The 17,178-nt window shown below is 38.2% G+C and overlaps 1 protein-coding gene across 5 annotated transcripts in view; it reads left to right on the forward strand.

Moving 5' to 3' along the window:
* Nucleotides 1–17,178, forward strand: part of LOC109959505 (roundabout homolog 1-like) — an 85,166-nt gene that overhangs the window by 5,995 nt on the left and 61,993 nt on the right. For all 5 annotated transcript variants that reach the window (XM_020598935.1, XM_020598931.1, XM_020598933.1 and 2 more), the window contains exon 2: nt 12,663–12,989. In XM_020598935.1, coding sequence (XP_020454591.1) covers nt 12,663–12,989 — 327 coding nt within the window. The remainder of the gene's footprint in view (nt 1–12,662; nt 12,990–17,178) is intronic.

The raw sequence follows: 17,178 nt of genomic DNA on the forward strand, positions 1-17,178 counted from the left end.
AGCTATGGGTGTGTGCTGAGGCTCTTTGGATAAATGCTTTCATAAATACATCTGCTCTCCATAGCCTTGAGGTAATTATGAAGACATCCGCCACCTGAATTGTGTGTAATATATGAATCCAAATTGTTTCATCCTCTTAGGGAAGATGGGATGAGACAGGCTAATTGCTTTTCTTAAACAATCTTTCTAAAACACACAGCTGTACTATTGATCATTCAGCTTGTCCATCTGTGCTAAGAATGACTGAAGTGCTGCAGTGGTTGCAGTGCCTTTAGTGTGACGCTATATTCCTCAAGGAGCAGTGTTTGAGAATAATTGGGAGATTGGATATTTTGAAAGGACAGCTCTATAGGTCGTGGTAATAGTATGACCTCAGAGATGCTTCTTGAGGTTACCTCTGTGTGAATCATTTCCTCTCCAGTCAGGTGGCTAAAAATCAATAGTATCAATATGCTTTTTGGTATTTCTTCATCAGTTTTTCATTTTCATGCTTAGGCACACACAGAAAATAGATGTGCTCTCACATACAGTATATCATGAATTAGGCCAATTCTGACTAAAATTAACAAATAAAATAATATCTCAGAATCACAAGAGAACACATCAGTAGTTCGCATTGTGCCTCTGCCATTTCCTCAGTCCTTTTCATTCATCTCCTGTCATTACTGGCAGGGTTCAAAGCCCCCTATGTGAACACTGCAGCATAAAGAACTGTTTTCCCACCAGACAATCTCTCATTTGAAGAGCCCACAACATGCATACATTGCTGTAATTAACAGATCTATTATTAACTAGCATTTGAAATGCTGTATGATGGGATTCACAGATGAGCTGATGGTTGTCATAATTTTAAATTTACAACTATACAGCTGCGGCGCCTTTATCTGAACCTGTAAAAAAGCGGGACAATGAGAGGGTTATTGCAGTGTTAGATAAATAATAGTGATATGATAATTAACTCAGCTAATGCATAATTAGCACAGCAGTAATGTATGTGGAATAGTTGTGATGTTTTTTATGCTTCCAATAAAAAATGTGAACAAGAGCAGTCAGTTTGAAAACTGACTTTTAAATGAAAATGATGACTATTGTACATGAAAGTAAAACAGTATGGATTGTGTGTTTTAAAAAGGTAACATTGCAATGTCCAGGTTTTCTATTATCTCAGAAAGACTTATTTTGTCCCCTTTTATGGACATGAATTGGATTATCCGCTAAATATGGCTTGAATGAGAGCTTCTCATCTGGCCAACACGGGCATAATGACAGGTGACATGCGCGGTTGTCAGCTTATCAGGTTTATGGAGCCAAGTCACTAGGTGCTACTGATTTAATAGTGCATACAGTGAAGCATTCAGTTGGTTTGATTTCATGACATTTGCTTGAAATGATAATATTAACATTAATTAGATTCTGAAAGCCTTGATCCGAACAATTTTAAACCAAACCCAGTCCTTCACTTGGCTTGTTACAGCAAAGCAAGCCTTCAATGAATGGTGAAGAGAGTAGGTGGATCAGCCGGCCAATCTGACTGTAATGCCCTTAGGACTGACATTGTTATTACAGGGAGAAGACCTGCTTAATGTTACCTTCATTAACCAGAAGTTGACGCTGGAATGCAGCCTCTCAAAGCACCTCGAGCACCTCATCATACAAGCTCATTAGCTAGTGTGAGAGCCAGTGGGAGATATTTTTACTAATAAGATTATGATGCACACACTATGAATGAAGATTTAAAAGGTTTCCTTCAAGACAGAAACCTGGCAAGGCAAGTTTATTTGTATAATTCAAAGTGCTTAACACAACACACACAAAGCACAGAGATAGATAAAACATAAAATGCATAAAATAAAATTCAAAACATAAAATGCAAATTAAAAGAAACAATTACATGACAACACAAAGTGACAACTTGCAGGTGTAGATACCTGGTACTTTTAGGATAGCTGTGGCAGACTGTAGTCTGTGCATATCAATATGATTTATTTTTAGTAACTAAAACTAATTCCTCACATTCATGTTTCATGAAGAAACAGAAAATAAAAACTCAGTCCTGTACAAGAAATGTTTTGTGTTAAGTTTGTTTGGTACAGAGACAAAAAGCATCTGACAGCTAAAATAATATACTGTATTATATGAACTGAACATTCCCCTTGTAGCAAACTTATGATATTCCATTTCAGTTTTGTTGTAATAATGGCCATTATTGCCTTATCCTATATGGCAATAAGATTCTCTGAATATATTTGATCTACTGTATCACGGTTTTTATTACTTTTCCTTGATGCCACTTTTGAAGACTTGCTGAGTAGTTAATAAGAAATAAATCTTTTGATTTTCCCCCCATAGTCATCAAGAATCTTCAAAGGCTACAGTTTGTGTAAATAAGACTAAAACCTATATGGTCAAAAAATGAAAAAAAAGAAAGTGGCTTAGATCTTGGCTGTACTTTCTTACATTTAATTCTCCTTCCCGCTGTGCTGGGCTACAGCGCAGCCAGAGGCCTTCTTTTGGAAGACCATATAACAGAGCACAGAGTGGGGTGATAGTCAGTGAAATCATTTTATGTTTGTGAAAAAAATGTTTTGGGTTGATATGGAGGTAAGAGGTATGGACAGGGATGGAGTCAAGGTGTTTGGGAAAAGGAAGCACAGTGACATCTGCAGTCTTTGGGCCGTGTATTTTCAGATATTGTACTTAACTGTCCTTCAGAATTTGTATATGAACACAACATTTTGTTCCCATTACAATAAGAACTAAGGAAACAGACTTAAGGTTTAAAACCAATCAACCAAAATGTCTGCACTCAATTCAAACAACAGCTTTACTGTGACATGCATATAATGTAGTTTATTAGGACACACAAAGTTTATCTCAGAAGCACAATTTAGAGTGTTTTTGTCTCAATAATTGTGAAAGCAGCAAACCCTCAAGCCCAAACCACACAACAAAGCAAACCAAGCTGGAAAGCCAGGCTTTAGTTGCTTACCTTTGGTCAGCAACTAACATGTGCCAAGGTTTGATCAACCACAACGCCATAAATGGAGCCAAATAAAAAGCTGTTCATACAGATAAGTTCTCAAATTACTACCAGATGAGTGGCTTTATTCCCCTTCTATAAATGTGTTGGAAAAGCTTATTGAATGGTAAACTATTAACTTTTGATAGGTAGAAGGACTGATGTCTGTAGATGTCTGTTCATAAAAACTTCAATTCTTCATAGCAAAAAAAGAAGTGAAAAGCAGCTTGTCCAGAACACGGATTGATATTTGCCTATTGGAAGTGACTGACACAAGCAGGCTTGCTGTTAACATTAAAAAAAGGTCTCTGGGCTGCTCCCACTGCAGTGCTTTATTGTCACTTGTTGGATTGCTGCTCCCTGCAGGTAGACTTAAGGCCAAATCATGCTTTGCGTATATTGTCGTGCATACATGGACACAAACTAGAGACGGGGACGCATTCGTATTCAAACAGGCCCAGCAGAGACTGTACCTTCTGAGGAAACTGAAACAAGTAACACTCCCTACCAGCATCCTCACAAAATTCTACAGAGGCGTGATCAAGTGTTCTGACATATTCCATCTCAATATGGTACTTCAGTTGCAATATGGCAGACAAGAAGACCCTGCAGAGGGTAGTGTAAGGAGTTGAGAAGGTAATTGGAGACTCCCTGCCCTCTGTTGAGAACCTCTTCCAGAGCCGATGTAGAAGCAGGGCACTGAACATCCCTTGCATCCTCTGCACAAACTCTTTGAAAGGTCGCTATCAGGCAAAGGTGCCGAAGTATTAAAAGCAGAACTACCAGACTACTTAATGGTTGACTGGAACATGAGCTACTAGTGCACCTTATTGACTGGCACTTTAAATCACAAACCCTTAAAATAGGCCACTTTTATGAATGAGATATTTTAATTTAATTGTTATTTTATTTATTTGTTTAGAGATACAGTATGTGTTTTAGTTGTTACCCTATGGTTTTATTTATTCTGGACCCTGGAGAAACACACTCTCATTCTGCCTGCACTACTGTTGTATGTACAGCAAATGACAATAAAGTCTGATTTGATTTTATTTACTGCAGATTTAAGCTCTGCCTTCTGTCTGTGCATGCTGACATTTTCCAAATGTGCAGTCCAGGCTTTTTGTTGTGCAGACAGTCTGGACCCTAGTGGACCTGGGAAGATGACAAATACTACATTACTACATGCAAAGCATGAGTGCCCCTTTAGTGGAGCTCTTGGCTTTATACATTTATTCAGAGATTCATGTGACTGAAATGTTGCCATCAACATTTCTTTTGGCCACTCACATAGCAGCCTGCATCAGAAAATAATGTGCATACTTAGGTTTTGTAAGCACTGGTAATGGTCTGTCAAATGTACAATTTTCAGAGCACGTGCAACATGACACAGGATGGCAGCAGCAGCAGCAGCAGCAGGAGCAGCAGCCGTGTTTTGATAAGATTTGCATTTGCTGCCTTGGCTTGACTGCAACAAATGCATGTGACATTTGTTGCTGTTTCTGAAAAAGTCAGACTGCAGCCTCAAGATTTGAAGCCATTTTGTGTTCTTTCTTTATAACTAATGTCAGGTTAGGGTGTAAATTTATGAAAAGACAAGTGACATGGCACACTTTCATAAAGTAGTTTTTAGTAAATGTGTTTTATTACTTAGTGATTGCAATACATTGCTCACACCAATAAAATAAGTCAAACTCCCTCAGATTCCGTTTAAGGTCGTTGTGCACAGATGTTACCAAACGTGGAGACAAGCTAAACAGGTGGCAGCCAGCTCATTGAGATGAACATCAATACCATGAGTGAATGCTTTGCAATCTGCGTTTTGGATCAGACAGGTGAACATGTTTTTACTGTGTTAACCAGGGATGCGTTTCAGTTCAACATTTTATGAACTATGCATATTCATTTTACTTTCTGACAGTTAGATGAGAAGCTTGATACCACTCACAGTTTCAGAAGTGCATTGGGTGGAGACAGAGCTGAAGTTGTTTCCCCTTTGTTCTAACCTAAGCTAAGCTAAGCTACCTGACTCCTGGTTCAAGCATCATACTTAATTGATATGACAGCGATATTCTCATTTAACTCTCTGCAAGAAAATGAATATGCATATTTTCTAAAATGGTGACCATTTCCTGTAATCCGACTAGATGGGTATAAATACCAAGTGTATATAGCAGGTATTTGCCTTTAGTTTCCCACACTGCGGTATATTGTAGAAATCACCCTAACACAAGTAAGATCCATTCCTCTGACAGGTTATTGACAATTCCAGCAAAAATTTCAGTGCATCTACACAGCACTGACCTATAACCCCCTGTAGTTCAATGTACTTCCTTAATAATGTCCTCATGGGCAATTAAGCTAATGCCATGATTGCTTTTATTGTCAATGCAGTCCAAAGACATCCAGGACCAAGACAGTAATTATGACTTGGAGAAGTTATTGGGAGGCACATTTCACCTTGTTTCTGTTCAATTTTATGTTTGTTGTGAAACTGTCTCATGGGCATACACAGTAGATATACTGTATATGTTTATATGCATACACACCTATATTTTTAGATGTAGATGCAGATTTGTAGACAGTTTTGTAAATCTTTTTGGTGCTCAGGGTAAAGCTGTCCTCCCATCACAGTATGACAGCCAGTTCACATATGGGCTGCTACTACCAGGGGCACAATTATGACCAACAGTAAATGTAGGTCATGCAGATGTGACATGCAATGACACAGCATGAAGCTAATGTAATATTAATGTATTTATTCAGTTAGTTTAGCAAAAATGGCAGTTTTATAACTTTGCAGGTCTCAGAGAAGGTGTACTACACATGGTCAAACATGCATTATACACTGTGATTAACCAGTTATACTAATAACTATAGACTAACTAATGAGGAGGTAAGGCCTGCTGTACACTAAAACTTTGACTTTCATGCTCTGCCTGAGCAATATTCAATGGCCTATAGAGCCACTTTACTTTCCAGTGAACATTTAATGGAGTGAGGATAAACCTCTCAGATAGGCGGCTCGCCCTTCCAGGCAATCGCGCTCCAAAGGTGTTTCTCATCATAAATACAGGAGGTAAGCTCCAGACTATCAGCCACCTCAGCTTACCCTATATATTAAATAATTTATCTTAAAAGATATAGCCTGTATATTATAGTATAAAGTGCATTAAAAAGTTAAAGATGTAGAATATGCTGACAATATTAGACATAATCAGGGATTATCAGGATCTTAGCGAGGGAATATACCGTGCAGGTGAAAGGTGAAATATGTTTAGGGCCAAACATATTTCATCTTTCTTATTATACAATATGCTGTTTTTGTTTGAATAACAAACTAAAACTACTGCTTCTCTGTGTCATAGACAGCCTAAAGGGTTTATTCTCCACTGAGAGTATCCCAGTGACCTTATTGGCTCAGATGTACCAGCAATGTTCTGCTTGGAGTCTGCCCTGGGGACTTCTTTTGCTTGTTACTTTCCCAGTGAACAGTTAACAGATAGCTGTCCAAAGTCTTTTTTTTTCATAATTTTGTATTATGTCACTACAGAAAAACCTTTATTAAACAACTTGTGCAATATTTGCATGCAGTTCTCACAGTTTATTTAAGTCATTTATTTTGAAAGATGAATCAATTATTCAACAGGTAATTAAATAACAGTCACTAGTTTAGATAAGTAAACAATAAACCATTAATGTTGACAGTTTTTAATGTATTTGATGCATTAAGGCATTGTTTAATTTAGCACCTTGTAATATGAATTCTTAAGCTTTCGGGTTGTTAAGCATAGTCCTCAGCTCATATCTTGCTGTGAACATCTGGGTGGTGGAGTTGGGAGGTGTTATCACTGACCATGACCTTGCCTTTCCTCTCTAGAGACTGCATCACTGCATACTGTGTTTTTAGAAGGGTGGTCAAAGAAAGATTGATTTATGGTATTTTAACCAAAGTTTTTCATACCTTGCACATGACTAAAATCATACCAATACAAGTTATGGAGATCAATTGTTTCAGTAGTACAATGTGAGAGACAGTGTATTTGTAAACACCTTGTCCTGGCCACACACAGTCAGAATCATACTCACATTCCTTCACCCATAGTACTTGAGTGAATGACAGTGTTCAACTGTTCCACTTAATTGTAGTTTATACAGCCTGAGAAAGAATGCCTGTCATTTATTCATTCTCTGTGTTTTACTTTACAAATAAATGAGTCTGTGTGTGTGTGTATGTTTGGACCAGGTGTCTATAAGGGATGAGCTGCCTCAAAGGTTTCATTTTCCAATGATATATATTTCATTCATTCATTCATTTTCTTAAATGAACAGTTTGACATTTTGAGAAATACACGTTTTGCTTGCTTATTTGCTCTCATATCTTTACTGTAAATATGAAGCTATAGCCAGGAGAGGGTCAGTTAGTCTTAGAATGAAGACAGGAAAAGGTTGAAACAGAAAGCACCCCCCCACACACAAAAGTAGGCTATAAGCAGTGTAGAAACGTGTAGAAAAATGCTAACAGCGCTCATTTCCTTTTCGGACATTATTCATTCTGCAATATAAATTCATACTTAATCTACTGTTTTTGTCAGGCTAAAGGTGGAGACATTCCAACATCCTGTCTGATGTCTGTTTAATTCTAGATGACATTTTTCTTTTCTAAAACTGCACTAAACATGAAACTACTTCTGGCACTGACTGAGATGAATAAATCAATGAATACATTTATCTGGGAGTTTAAACATGTGGATTCATTGTAACAAAGGATTAAAACACAAAAATCTCAAAGACCTTTTTTCTATTATTGTCCTCTAAGTTTACATTTTCCCCTTAAAGTGCTCTTTGGTGCTATGGTTGGTGATCCTCTGCTTCCTTGTTTAACTTATGTCTGTCTATCAAATTCTCTTTAGCCTCTAATTCTTTCCATGGTCTTATTTAGTTTTGCTCACTGATATCTGCCTTGTTGATCTGGCCTCATATAAATGTCTATCCAAAGGTTTGGCGTCATTTGACTTACAGGCAGCTTTTGGAAGTCTCTGTCTTGTTATTAAGTGTCCACTTTCACCCATGGTCTAGCCCATGGGTCCCAAAACAAAAGAAACTAATTGACTCTTACAGGCTGAAACAAAGGATTGCCTTAACAAGACATAGCTGTTACATTTACTGCACACTCTTAAGGCTCCCACAAAGCCAGCCAGCCTTTATTAGCTGTGCCTGACTGCTACTCCTCTAGAGTGGCATTAGCACTCGAGCACAGGTAAATCCCACAGCACTGCAGGTGGAGATTTACCATTTCCTGCCAATGGCTTTGGCAGACTTTATGTCAGAGTCATAGAGCAAGATGACTGTCACACGGCTGTCAGCAGCACCGAAGCTGGTCTGTAGTGTGCATTAATAAATGTCACCCACAGCTTTTCTACTGCTTACTTGTTCGTGAAAACCAGAGAATTATATACATTCTCTAAGAAGTGATTTTGGTGGGTTTTTGAGTTAAACCCCCAAATCTCTAAATCTCTTTACCTTGACATTTCAGAATATTAGTGAACATGCGGCTATACAGTATTTCTTGTCAGTGGGTCTGAAATGGTATACTTTTATATAGGGCCAATTTAGTACCTACTGAACTGACAGCTCAGTGCAGGAGGTTATAATTTTACTGTGATTTTTTTTTTTTTTTTTTTTGTATTTTCTTTGGTTTGAATCCAAACTGTGAAAGGAGCCTCGCTTCATGCGCTCTATGGACAGTATAGTATTGCAATGACACTGGTAGGTTGACTACCATCGCTGCAATACATTCAAGTCACAGTTGTGTTATTGCAGTGGTTTGTTTTAAGGTCCCTACTGTCCCCCTTCATCAGCTCTCCTTTTCCTTCTCTCTTCCTCTTACAGTTTACCCCCTCATGCCTCCTTTTCCACATTCACTAAACCTACATGAATAGCATACAAAATGCCTGCAGCTTATTGTTCGACATACTGTGTTATGGTGGTCTACTCAGCTGTTTACTGTAATTTTTGTTTGAATATCTAGTCAGATGCATAGTTTTGACTCATCCATCTCCTTTCTCCTTGAGACAAAACTACACAGACATGCTCATTTGTCTTTCGTGTTTCTTGCTATTCATTCCCTTCTTTTCAAGAGACAACAGAACAGCCTCAGGGTTGACTGACAGAAAAAAAAAACATTTGTAGAAGCACAGGTGCTACAAATGACCTTCAGGGTGTATGTATGTTCTCCATTGTGCATCTGTGTTCATGTTTTTGCATAGCGATATGCTGGCTGCTGGCCCTTTGCAGATAAAGCCTGGTCCAGTTGTTGCAGGCTGATATTGCCTTTCTGTAATGCCAGGGAGCTTAGGAAGCTGCAGGGACCCTTAGGCATCACCTCAACACACTTAAGAACAAGAAAGCACCAGGTGTGCTGCGAACAAGGGCTGAAGGCCACAATGGCCACCTTGTTTATATTGTTCTGCTATAGGCTTAAATGTCTAGAGTGTGTGTAAAATTGCACTTACATTAAAAATTCAGAATTCTTGCCTAGAGCTACATGAATGGCTTCTCTCTCTCTTTCTTTGTATACAGTATATATACACACACACACACACACACACACACACACACACACACAAAATCAGTTGGTAGTTTATTAGGTACACCTAGCTGAAACTGATAAACTAATCCTCAGATACTTTACACTGTGAAAAGTTTCTTCTTCAGTTCATCAACTCTCTGCAGCCATTTGAAGGCAGCAGGGCACAAATGTTGACAAATTTGCATCCTCTGATTTGTGAAGCACTGTGCCATTATATGCCCAGCTGTCCACTGTGTTTACTTTTATTAAACCATGTGCAAATGACAAAAGGATTCTACATCAAACAGGGCTATTATGACAAGCTATTCTTGGGATGTCAGTTTATTGCAGCTCTTCAGTCCTGTTAGTCATTTCCAATTATCTTTTTAGCAAAAGTAGAATTTCTTTCTTTCTGTCTTTCATTTCTTGAAATGCATTGTAGTGCAAATGCAGCTGTGCCACATTTTGTGGTATGATGTGATCATTTATGATGAGAGATACAGAAGAAATAGAAATGAAATAGAAGAGAAGTCTCTTTCCATTCATTGGTAAATAAAGCTGATGACTTATGACTGTGAAAATCCTGTGTTGATGCTGTAGAGCAAACAAATCCACCAACTTGCATGAATGTTATAGCTTATAAGAAATAACCAAGAGATGATAAAAGTATTTAAATTAAAATTCAAAACAATGCTATATAGCAATATGGGTTCTGGTACTGGATCTCAGCAGCAAATAGTCAGTCACCACTTACACTTTGTCACACATTACTCAAGTAAGTTGTTAACACAACACAATAAAGCTGGAACGTTTTAATTTACACTGGTGACAGTTTGGTAAAATATAAAAGCTAAGCATATGGGAGAAGGTCTAAGCTTTTTGCAGTGTCAGACTTTGGAGTGCAGCATGTGGTTACTTTCTGGAGACAGTGAAAACTGGATTTCTATCAAAGAAACTATTCAGTCATTATTTTCTGCCAACATGACTTTGCAAACAGTAAAGAGTAAATCACAACACTGAGCACCACTATAGCTGCTGCTATGATATTGTACTGTTTTCTTAACTGGATAGGATAGCTACAACTAATAGTAACCAAAGAGGTTAAGGTAGAGGTAGGGTAAAGGCAAAATGTTAAGGTAAAGTGCTAGGCTTAATTGTTGTAAAAATGCAGGATAATTGTGTTTACCTACTATCTGTACAAAATAAATAAATAAAAATAAAACATGACCTGTATAAAAGTACAATCAGCCAAATTTACCAAGGTGATGACAAATCATCAATTTAAAAACAAACAGTCTGGCCATCTTGAAAATCTCATGTTTGTTATTGTGCAGTTAAAATAGGGCCCACAGTTTTTAGCAAGGTTAACCACTTGAATGCTTAAATATAAAAAGAGACAAAGGAAGTAGTCTACCACATTTTCCTTTATAGGCTTTTACAAAATACAGTTAATAGAAGTTTGTGCAAACCATGCCACACTACCCAGTGGATCTAATTCGCACCCAATTCAAGGTGCGAGGTGTTATCTATCTGGGTAAACACTGGTCTGTGCGGGATTTATTGGCTGCAGTGGGAATGTAGGAGCTCATCACTGTCTAGCATGACAGTGATTGCCTACTTTACAGGGCCATTGACACATTAAAGGCTGAAGGTTGTGCTTTTGCAGCAGCATGAATGAAGAGAAGTGTCCCCACAGCAATAAAACAAACAGGAGTTGCATGAATGATATATTTCCTCCATGTTCTATGTCTTTCTTCACCCTTTCTCTACAGTATATTGTGTTATTAGCAGTTTTTAGCACAATTGCTTGTGCATTTTGGTTTAGGAATAAAGGCGATTTGAAATCTGAACTATACTTGTGCTAAACAGTGATACATACCTGTAACTGGTATGTGGTGGAGTTCACACTCCATTCTCCAGCATTCATTTCGCACTAAACTGAAGGGGAAAGGAGAGTGAATCTGTTAGCAACTGTGTGTGGACATTGTTGAAGGCAGGCTGCTCTGTGTACTTGATTGTGCTGGGGGTTGGAAAGAGATGGTGAGTGCTGGAGGATACAGAGGCTTTGGAGTTGTGTACCTGGATTTCATTAAGGAGGTTTGCTATGTCTGCTCCACAGGAGCTCAGTGTTATACAGTTTCATTAAGGAGACCAGTATGATTGGCACCTCAACTGTGTATGAGGGGCTAGAGGCAACCTTTTTGGTTATTATTGTTGGGTATAGTTGGAGGTATTGCTTATACTGTATCTATGGGTGGTTTAACAGCTTCAGAGGCTGTGGTGAAAGTGGCTCAGAATAGTTAGCATGTAAAGGCATGCAGAACTGGACATGCACACCAGTAGGGTGGAGGACAGAGTGATGGCTCATGCGTCCTTTTTCTCAGAAAAGGCATCTATACAAAAATAAATAAGTAAAATAAAAAGGGGCACTAAATGTACGTGTACACTATGTTTTTCCACTATATTTAATTTCCTGGCAATTCATGAAGTGTACTTTGAATATAGTCAATATATGAATGGTTACTTTTCCTGTACAGTACATTTAAAATATAATAATATTATCAGTAATAAATAAATCAATGGAATGAACTCATTTAACCCTTAAACTGTTTCCCAAAAACTACGCACTACATACAAAAAAAAAACAACAACAAAAACGAAATGTTCTTTTTAAGGCTAAACATGTTTGAACTACAGTATATTGCTTACAAACTATTTCACATGTCAGCATTGGTTTACAGTGTCTCATGAAGTTCCAGTAGCTGAAGCAAGAGAAAAATGCTTAATAGGTGACGTGATTGTGTTCTAATTATGTTGTCGAACTGGATTATTGCTAATACTGACATAGTAAATATAATGTGCCTGTCTAACTCCCTCAGAGCTGCTGCTGTTTTGGTTAGTACTGTATTATTTGGAAGCACTGTGTGATACATTTCACTATGTCTCTTTGTGATATGTTTGTTATGTTCTATTGACACACATGATGTATGTATATAGCTATTTGGCCATAATATGTATACTGAAAGTAACCCTTGTTTATCTTTTATCGCCATCGCACCACTACCCCTTTAGGGTCTCGTCTTCGGCAGGAAGACTTCCCTCCCCGCATTGTGGAGCACCCCTCTGACCTCATTGTGTCCAAAGGGGAGCCAGCCACTCTCAACTGTAAGGCAGAGGGTCGTCCAGCCCCCACGGTAGAATGGTATAAAGATGGGGAGCGTGTTGAGACGGACCGTGATAATCCCCGCTCCCACCGGATGCTGCTGCCTAGCGGGTCCCTCTTTTTCCTACGCATAGTCCATGGACGACGAAGCAAGCCGGATGATGGCAGCTACGTGTGTGTGGCCAGAAACTACCTGGGCCAGGCAGTCAGTCACAATGCATCCCTGGAAGTAGCAAGTAAGTTCTTCTGGTGTGTACTGGTGTGTACATGTTACAGTGTCGAGAGCCTAACAATAACCAAGAATCTATCTTTAATACCCAGGCATAATATATACATATCCAGATAATAAGTGTCTGAGCTCTTTTAAATTTTGAAATTGATTTTCCAGTCTCCCAGTGTGTATGATGACAGCAGAGACTTATATCTGTCTTCAAAGAAAGTATGCAACTTTTTTGGATTACATCCTAAACAGAAAGATGCAAAATATTTGCTCAGTATAATCTTTAGATAACCTCCTTTTTATAGACACTGTCACAATTTTGACTTTGAGTGAGTGTCTTTGCAGTTGCAGCACATCCAATTGCACTGACCTAATTACGCCTAAAACATAATATGTCAATGTTGTAATCCATGATCGATTCAATGTGTTGTTTTTTTTTACACTGACCAACAGAAAAAGTCTCTTTCATGTTAAAGTGAAAACTGATCAATACAAAATGATTTGCCTTAATTAAAAAGTATTCAACCCCTTGAAAAGCATCTCATCTAAATGATGACTAGTGTAACCAATTGGTCCTGCAGTTAGTTAAGTGGGGATCACCTGTGTGCATTGAATGAGTTTCATTTGATTGTAATAGAAAAACACCTGCATGTGGAGGGTTCAATTACTGATGAATCAGCAGTATGGCCAAAAACTGCACAATGAAGACAAAAGAACACAACAGAGAAAAAGTTATTGAAAAGCTTAAGTGAGGGATGAATACAAGAACATTTCCAAGTCACTGAATATCCCTTTGAGTACAGTTTTGTTTTTAATTTTTTTTTATTTATTAGGTTTTTGGTCAACAAGCCAAATTAGAATTGCAATTATTTTACACAAAAAAGCATGAAACATAAGGGTACATACATCCATTTGAATAAAAGCACGTATGCACACATACATAATCATACAAAATAAAATAAAATAAATAAAAAACAATGTTATTGACCAAAGGTGTAGGCTGAAGCTAAAGTGTATTATGCCTGCCCTTACTCCACACAAGCGGCACTAATGGACATAAATTTAATATAAAAAAATATTGAGTATTCTGAATATATATTTAGAAGAACATGCATTATGATTATTAAATCCATCAATAAGAAAGGACAGGAATATAGGACATGTACATCCGCTTAGAGCAGGCCGTCTTCAAAAAACCCGAGTGACCGTAAAGAAGGGGACTAGTGAGGGAGACCACCAAGACACCTGTGATTCCTCTGAAGGTGCTACAAGATGAGGTGGGAGAGACTGCATGCAACAACTGTTGCCTGTGAGAAAGCCACTGTTGTACAAAGCTCATATCGAATCTCTAGAGTTTGATAGAAAGTGTGTGTGACAAGTGAATTCAATAGTCTCAATAGTCAGTTATATAGTCTGATGAGACGAAAGTTGAGCCATCAGACTAGATGCTACTGTATATTTGGCATAAGCCAAATGCTGTACATCATTACAAACACACCACCCCCACCGTGAAGCATGGTGGGGATGGTGTGTTTGTAATGGGGAACATCATGCTTTGGGGTTGCTTCTCAGTCTCAGGCCCTGGAAGGCATGTGAAGATGAAGAGTAAAATGAACACAGCAAGATATAGGGAAGTCCTGGAGGAAAACCTGATGCCATCTGCAAGAGAAGCATAACTTTCAAGAAGACTTAAGTTCTAGCAAGACAATGACCCCAAGAGCATACAGAGCATACAACCAGAGCTACAGCACACACTAATAGTGAGGGTGTTAGTGTTCTAGAGTGGCCAAGTCAGAGCCCAGGCCTCAATCCAGTTGATTTGTGGCTGGACTGTTCACTCATGATCATCATGCAACCTGATAGAGCTTGAGCAGTTTTGCAAAAAGGAGAAAAATTACAGTGTCCAGTTGTGTAAAGCTGTCTGAGACTTATCCACACAGGCTCAATCTTGTAATTGCCACCAAAGGTTCATCTACTAAATCCTGCCTCCAAGGGACTGAATACTTCTGCAATCAATTATTTAATCTTATACATTCAATTAGTTCATTTCCCTTTGTACAGATCTGTTTTCACTTTGACATGAAAGAGTTTTATTTCCATTGATCATTGTAAAAAAAAACCACACACACATTAAATTGACAACGATTCAGTGTTGTAGCAAAATAAAAAGTGAAAACCTCCAAGGGGTCTCATATATTTTTGTTCCACTATGGGTCATTTTTATGGCTGTGGGAACAGGTGGAAGTTCACTGTGTGACTCCCCTGTTAGACACATAGCAGCTGGATGTCTGCTTTAGTCCTTAAGTTTAAACAACACTGGAGTGTATTCCTAACAGGTGACAGCTTCAACTCGCTGAATCGTCGAGCTGCTAGTGTTGGTGGTGTTTCCAGTTAAACACCCTTTCACTGCAATATGTGTCAGGCATGTACTGTGTGTGTGTGTGTGTGTGTGTAAGTGTGCATATACTGTAGATATGCATGGTAACCAGAGAACCAGAGTGATGAATGACACCTGTGGAGAAGTAGGCAGAAGGCAGAGAGCAAAAGGTCAGGGTTTATGACCATTAGAATAGAATTTAAATAGACCAAAAACACTGGAATCAGTCTGAAAAACAACAAAAATAAGGAATGCAGAGTGTTGGTGACCAGGGTTAAGCTTCCCATGGTTCCCCATACTGTACACCTATTCTTCTCAGCTGTGTCAGCTTGCATAGCTCTACCTAGGCTCAGCATCCTGGGCAGTTATTTCATAAAGGTTTGAGAATAAAAATGCCCCTCTAGTATCCATTTCACCTTTTGAATTACAATGAAAGTTATGGTTAAACTGTGTCATGGTAATGCTAGATCAGCACTCCTACCCTGAGAAGCTAAGTCCTCTAGGGGGAGAGTTTATTACTCAGAGTTCACTAAATTTATTGCGAGGTTTTAAGGTTGAGGGGAACACAGGGAAGACTTGTTGAAGCTGCCTGGATGAATTATGTCTCCTTGCTTCGTTCTTCAGAGGTCACACAGATTCATGGGTCACCCTGGGGCTGGAAAGTAAAACAGAATCCCCTTTGGCAAATACTGCTTAGTTCAGGTGTTTATGAGAGCACCAAGGAGCTGGGTAGTGATAAAAAGAGGCTTGAACTTATTATGCTGATAGATGTGTCAAATGATTTGTCTAGTCTTGTCAATGTGTTGGTTGCCAATTTTGTGTAATGTTTAAGTGTATAAAGGTTTCTTTGATTAAAGGGAACTGCATTTAAAAGGGTGACCTGGCTTCTGAGCAGACATGCTCTAGTCGCTGTTTTGTTTGTTACACATAGTAAGTTTATGTTTTTTGAATATTTTGCTTTGACATACTGTATGTGCATACACAATATCAGCATGATACCATCATGTTACACTTGTTATGTTTGTTACTCAATAATAGAGCAGAATTCTGCTTGGTAAAAATATTCCAGCATAAAGAGACTAAACAGCTATAAAATTATGGTAACACCATATGTATGTATTATTATTGTTTTTTTCTCCTTTGTTGTACTATTGCATCATAACATGCTGTCATGGAGCTACTGTATTTTTTTTACAATACACTGTCTGGTCCAGAAGGAAATATTAACATCATGGCTCCCATACAATGCATAGTGCTAATTAATTAGCAAGGCTAAAATTGCATGCTGACCATGATTAACATTATACCTGCTTAACAGCATGTTAGCATGATTGATTATTAGCAGGATTAGTTCAAAGCACTGCTCTGCAAAAGTGCAGCCTCAAAGAGCTGCTACCATGGCTGTAGATGTTTACACTTGATATGTCAAGTTTGATGTCCCATTTTCATTAGAAATGCATAATTCAAAACTGTATTGTCATTGGGCAATCATATTTAATTTTGATGATTGGCTGTCATGAATACCTTCTCATATGATATGATAAGTTCATGGGCATGGCTACTCAGGAAGTAAAAAAAAAAAACAGAGCAGCACATTGACAAGAATTCCACAGAGCATTAATCATTTGATTTCTTATCAACAAAGTCAGTGTGAAAGCTAATTGTTCTTAACAGTTCTCAACTCAATTCCCGCCAAATTTGCTACTATATGTTATTATTTTTTTCTACTGCTGCTTTGATTGAAGTGAGGTAAGGGAGAGTTGATGAAAAGTGCAGAGACGGCTGACAAAAGACAGAGTTAGAGGCTTACTAATGTCAAACGATAGAC

The sequence above is a fragment of the Monopterus albus genome, unplaced genomic scaffold (genome assembly GCF_001952655.1).
Source record: "Monopterus albus unplaced genomic scaffold, M_albus_1.0 scaffold39.1, whole genome shotgun sequence".
NCBI classification, from domain to species: domain Eukaryota; kingdom Metazoa; phylum Chordata; class Actinopteri; order Synbranchiformes; family Synbranchidae; genus Monopterus; species Monopterus albus.